This window comes from Pristis pectinata, chromosome 11 (assembly GCF_009764475.1).
Source record: "Pristis pectinata isolate sPriPec2 chromosome 11, sPriPec2.1.pri, whole genome shotgun sequence".
In the NCBI taxonomy this organism is placed as follows: domain Eukaryota; kingdom Metazoa; phylum Chordata; class Chondrichthyes; order Rhinopristiformes; family Pristidae; genus Pristis; species Pristis pectinata.
In genome coordinates this window covers 27,745,563-27,751,339 of record NC_067415.1, presented here as the reverse complement: position 1 = coordinate 27,751,339, position 5,777 = coordinate 27,745,563, and the positions used below count along the sequence as shown (strand labels likewise).

General features: G+C 43.1%; 1 protein-coding gene across 1 annotated transcript; it reads left to right on the top strand.

The window, feature by feature from the left end:
- Positions 1-619: 619 nt before the first annotated feature.
- On the top strand, positions 620-3,898 carry gpr12 (G protein-coupled receptor 12). The gene is made up of 2 exons (XM_052026332.1): positions 620-988; positions 1,235-3,898. The coding sequence occupies exon 2, from the start codon at positions 1,257-1,259 to the stop codon at positions 2,238-2,240; it is 984 nt and encodes a 327-aa protein (XP_051882292.1). The 5' UTR covers positions 620-988; positions 1,235-1,256; the 3' UTR covers positions 2,241-3,898.
- Positions 3,899-5,777: the final 1,879 nt, after the last annotated feature.

Genomic DNA, 5,777 nt, shown 5'->3' with positions numbered 1-5,777 from the left:
AATGCTTATGATAATAAACAGTCTTCTGTGTATGCTGTTTAAATAATATGTTGCAAATAATAATTGCAGGGGTAGTGTATAACGTCAGGCATCATGGAAAGACAAGTTTACTTAATCATTTAAGGTGTTTTGTAAAGAAGTTACAACTAGGATGCCATTTCTCCGCTCTCCGCCTGCTTCGTCTGTCAACGCTTTTACTGTAGGTGTAGTGGCTGCATGTAGAACGTGGTATCTGGTGTGTTGAGCTCTGAACACCGATGCTTTGATATACTATCCGTTGATTAAGTTCATCGGTGTAAAGTCAACAGCACATGCAATCAATTGTTGAGACCCGAGAATCCCTCGATACATCATTTCTCAACAGAAGTCAACTTGCTCCTAACTTATTATTTATAATATGTCCTTATATGTCATGTCTATGCAATAATCCCATCCTGTAATTGGTTAGAACTGGACTGAAAGCCCCGCGGCCAGTTTTGGTACATACAGAAGGGTAAAGTTCCACCCCCCCCCCCCCCCCCCCCCCCCGGTAGATGTGGGCAGCCACGTTAACAATGTTTTCTGGGTGACTCCATCAGTATCTCGCTCCCTGATAAGGAGACGAGAATCACGTCCTCGCTGCTGAGCTTTGAGCTCTGCCGACCGTCGAGGTCTCTTTAATGCATGCTCCGTCTGGCTGCCGCCGCCTGCCTCTGTTGCTGGGAGTGACGTCGGTGCAGTGATTCAGCCGCTGCCCCTCACACATGCAGCCAGCTCACTCAGCGATGTGCCGCACCGCCGCACCTCGGGCAGCAGCGCTGCGAGCGACCCGCGGGCACGCACAAAGGGCTTGAGCCCGGCTTCTTGCACCGGCCCACGCTCCGCTCCGCTCCGGTCCGGCGGCCGGGGGAGGGGGGTGAGACGGAGAGGAGAGGCGGGACAAAAGAAATGCAAGGGGAGATGGTGCAGTGAGAAGAAGCACATGGAGGCTATGCATCAGGCAGCCGAGGTAACCTGCGGAGTGCTTTCAACATTTAAAATTGTTTAACATTTGTGCATGTTCTGTGACTTAAAGGGTCACATCTCAGTGAACCACTGTACTAGTTCTAAATTGTGGGTGAGTGTTGGGGGGGGGGGTCGTGTATGGATGCAGTGGGGGAGATTCACTGTCGATATTCGTAGGAGGAGGCTGGTTTTATTTGGTGCGAACGGTGGGTGTTTGTGGTAGCCCTGACTGTACACCTCTCTTTGGCAGCGTTAGGCCGAGAGGAAGGATAATGAACGCAGACTTGCAGAACACATCCCGTGAACATGGTCGTTGGCTGGCTCAGTCGGCCGAGAACACCTCTGCAGCGGGCGCCTCGGTGGTCCCGTTCCCGGACAGCGTGAATCCTTGGGATATCCTGCTCTGCACCTCGGGCACTGTCATCTCCTGCGAGAACGCCGTGGTGGTGGTGACCATCTTCCACAGCCCCAGCCTCCGAGCCCCCATGTTCGTTCTGATCGGGAGCCTAGCCGTGGCAGACCTCCTGGCCGGCGTCGGGCTGATCGCCAACTTCGCCTTCGCCTACCTGCTGCACTCAGAGGCGGTCAGGCTGGTGACCGTGGGGCTGGTGGTCGCCTCCTTCTCCGCCTCCATCTGCAGCCTGATGGCCATCACCATTGACCGCTACCTCTCGCTCTATTATGCACTGACTTACAACTCAGAAAGGACGGTCACCTTCACCTACGTCATGCTCGTCGTGCTGTGGGGGGTGTCCACCTGCCTGGGATTTCTCCCCGTCCTGGGCTGGAACTGTCTGCAGGATGAGTCCACCTGCAGCGTCATCAAGCCGCTGACCAAAAACAACGTGGCCGTGCTCTCCGTCTCCTTCCTGCTGATGTTCGCGATGATGCTCCAGCTCTACATCCAGATCTGTAAGATAGTGATGAGGCACGCCCATCAGATCGCCCTGCAGCACCACTTCCTGGCCACGTCCCACTATGTGACCACCAGGAAAGGAGTCTCCACCTTGGCCATCATACTGGGCACCTTCGCTGCTTGCTGGATGCCTTTCACCGTTTACTGCTTGATAGCGGATTACACCTACCCGTCCATCTACACCTACGCCACCCTGCTCCCAGCCACCTATAACTCTATCATTAACCCTGTTATCTACGCCTTCCGAAACCAGGAGATCCAGAAGGCACTCTGGCTCATATGTTGCGGCTGCATTCCTCCCAACATCCTACTACGAGCGCGGTCCCCCAGCGACGTATAATGAATTGCTGCTGGAGCTACTTAAATAACAGTACGTTTCTCAGGCAATTCCTTGTTGGTGTCCGTGCATCGCAATTTATTAAAATGCTTCTTAGACTTGTTACCTTCAGGTTTATTCTCCAGGGCCGGTGAGTTTTCCACGAGCTGTCCTAGGAGGGGTGCCGACCTCGACCATTTCCCCTTCCAATGTCATTTCCCGTGCCACTTTCGGGTTAAAAACTACAAAATATTACCGCGGCTACCGTTTTTATCTTGCTGATGTGTTATGTATAAATATTTTATTGTGTTTAAATTATTTGAAGATGGTTGTCTCCGTTTCTAAACTATGAAACTATTTAAGTTATTTCGTTTTCTATACATAGAGCAATACTGTAATACATCACTACATATACTTGTCAGGACTTTCGATTCCTTGATGTTTCAATGTGAAGGATCTTAATGTGTTAACAATATAATTGGTTCCTGAGATGATGTATTATACTTTCAATAAACAAAAGTTAGAAAGAGAACGTATCACTATCTAATATTTTAAGAAAAGTATCGTTAGTTTTATTATGTGAACAGCAGATCTTAAACTGGTTGAAACTTTGTTTTCCTACTCCTTTGGATGTAGTTTTAAGAAACTTACTGTTAGAATTATTAACTGACATTATGTATGGGGTGGGGTTGGGAGGAGAAAGAAGCACATTTTAAAAATAACCAACCAGAAATGGCCTCTTTACTGGCTTAATTGTTGCTTGCAATCATTGTACTGCTTTGGACTCTATGCCCGTTCTCATTTATTAGGTTATACTTTGTTCGAAATCCCTGAGCACTTGAGCTATTATTTGACAATAATTTATGCTCTGGACCCACAGCCATTATAAAACATTTTTTTAAAAAAGGAAACGAAGGCATTGCGAATGTTTTGTTGTACTCTATTTGCATTTGAACACTTTCTATTCCATCTTTAAATTAACAAAATGACATTGAAATCAAAACCCTCTGGAATGAATCAAGAACATAATTTCCTAAAATAAAACTACAACCAATAAAAGGGACCATGCATATCGTATGTAACATAATAAAATATTATTTAAAATCCACAGAAATATTTATTATTATGTCACTTAGTTGCACTTTATTTCACAGGTGGCAATGATTTCTTACATGGAAACTGGTACTAAGTCATTGCCACTTCATCATCCATGTCATTTCTATCCTGCAATATAGATTTTCCTTTATTGAACAACTGAACATTGCCAGCAAGAATCTAAAATGATAGATATCATTGGTAAATTACTTTTTATAGTAAGTAAAGTAATGTAGTGCGAGGTTGTAAGTAGTGTTTGTAAGTATATAAAATACTTAAATCTAGTCTAACATCTAATATCAGGTGTGAGAGGAGGTTTGCTGTTGTCTGTTTATAGCTGTCAAAATGCAACTGAACAATAAATGTAAGAGCACCATGTTATGTGGAAATGTGTTTTTTTATATATTAATAGTGAAATGCACTTTATTTTGGCAAAAAAAGGCACAATCATGTCATATAGAAAAGGAAACAGCACTGATTCTTCTTACATTCTCCTTTTATCATTTGAATGAAAATAATTTTCATTGTAAATTGTTATTAATTTTCTATACATAAAATGTGATGAAATAAAGTCATTTCTTAAAGAATTGAGTTGCATTTACTATGTTGGAGGGGAATGAGATAGGTAGGATACCAGTGTGCTATGTCACATAATAGTGAGAACTGAGTTCTTTCCTGCATTTGTCCCCATTGTGACTTCCTAATCTCAAGTCTGGATCAAATGGAGGTCAGGTGCGACACCACAAGGGAGGGAAGAGGGAAAACAGAAGTGAACTGCTTTGGTCTGATTGTGTGCACCTCCTGTCTGTGGTTAATAGTGGCAGTTTTCTACTAACTTGGCAGGACAACCAATGATAGGTAATAAAATATCACCCCTCAAAGCCATCCATATCCTGAAAATAAATCAACAAAAATATTCTTGGAAATATTTTGTTTCAATAAGTAATCCGTATTTTACTAAAATTAATTCAGTTCATGTCAACACGATTTTCTTGATGAATCTCCGCTTATTACAGACTTGGAGAGTGCAACACATTCTCCTTCGGGCAAAAAATGCCATGGGGCAGATACAGGCAGGTGGATCATGGATAGATTCAGAGCAAGTCGCCATCACATTATCCAAGCCCTCAGTACAGAATAGTATGCTATGTATGCTCTTTATCCATATGTTTTATTGCAGTGGTGCAGCCTCTTAGAGTTGGTTTACTAATTCATTGTGGATTACAATAAAATCAGTAGCTGTGCAGTACAGTGGAACCGTGCTCAATAGGACTTGGATTGAGACTGCCCAAATTTGATTTCATTTAATGTTTCTTATTTATTGTCAATTTACTTTTTTATGTTTAATGTTCATATATTACATTGTTTATCATTATGTTTTGTCATTCCATCAGAAGTGACTGTCTGCTTCAGTGAACCAGATCAAAATCCCCATTAAGCAGTGACTCACTAATGCTGTCTGTATACTGCACATTGGAGCCTCAGTAAAGGTTACCGCACTCAGTTGTACCAGGGTGGTGCCAAAACTATACAATAATATAAAGCTACCACTGCATTATATGCAAAAAAAAAGTCAATTTATTTCATTATCATTCAACAAAAGGTCTCACATTTGGATGAGTACTTCACATTTACACCATTAGGAATATGGAAGGTAAAGAAATGTAATGGTAATAGGGGACAGGTTATAAAGGAGGATAGATACAGCCTTGAGCATGAGATCTGAAGAATATTGTCTGCGTGGTGCTAGGGCTATGAACATCTCCTTAGGAAAGGATCTTGGACTGGGAGGGGAAGGTTCAGTAGCTGTGGTCCATATGGGTACCAATGACGCAGAAAGAACAAAGACAGAGGTTATACTGAAGGAAATTAAGCAACTAGAATCTAAATAAAAAGAAAACAAAACTACAAACATAATCGTCTGTGAATTACTACCTGAGCCATGTGAAAATTGGCAAAGGGTAAATAAGATAAGTGGATGTGTGGCTCGAGGATTGGTGTTCAAGAAATGGGTTTCCATTCATGGGGTGCTGGCACAAGTATTGGGGAAAGAGGGGGCTGTTCCACTGAGACAGGATTCACATGAATCAAATTGGGACCTAATGGATCAAATAATTGTAGGTAAGACTCACACTAAATAAGAGGGGGAAGTGGGGACAGTGAAGAGAGAGAGAGTGGGTTTGGTGGAACAGAAATTTAGAAAGGCAAAGCAAAAGTAATAATGCAGGGTAGAAAAATGAGAAATGATAACCAGAGCCTCTCTGGAAGGGACTGTGTGTACAAATGTAAGGGTATACCTCTCATCAGGGTCAGAGCAGAAAAAAAAGTAAGAAGTCAAAACTTGCTCTTTATCTGAATGCACAGGATAGGTGAATTAAAAGCAGAAATAGAGATAAGTGGGCATGATCTAAAAGCCATGAGATGTGGTTGTAACGTGACCAAGGCTGGGAAATACAGGATACTTAA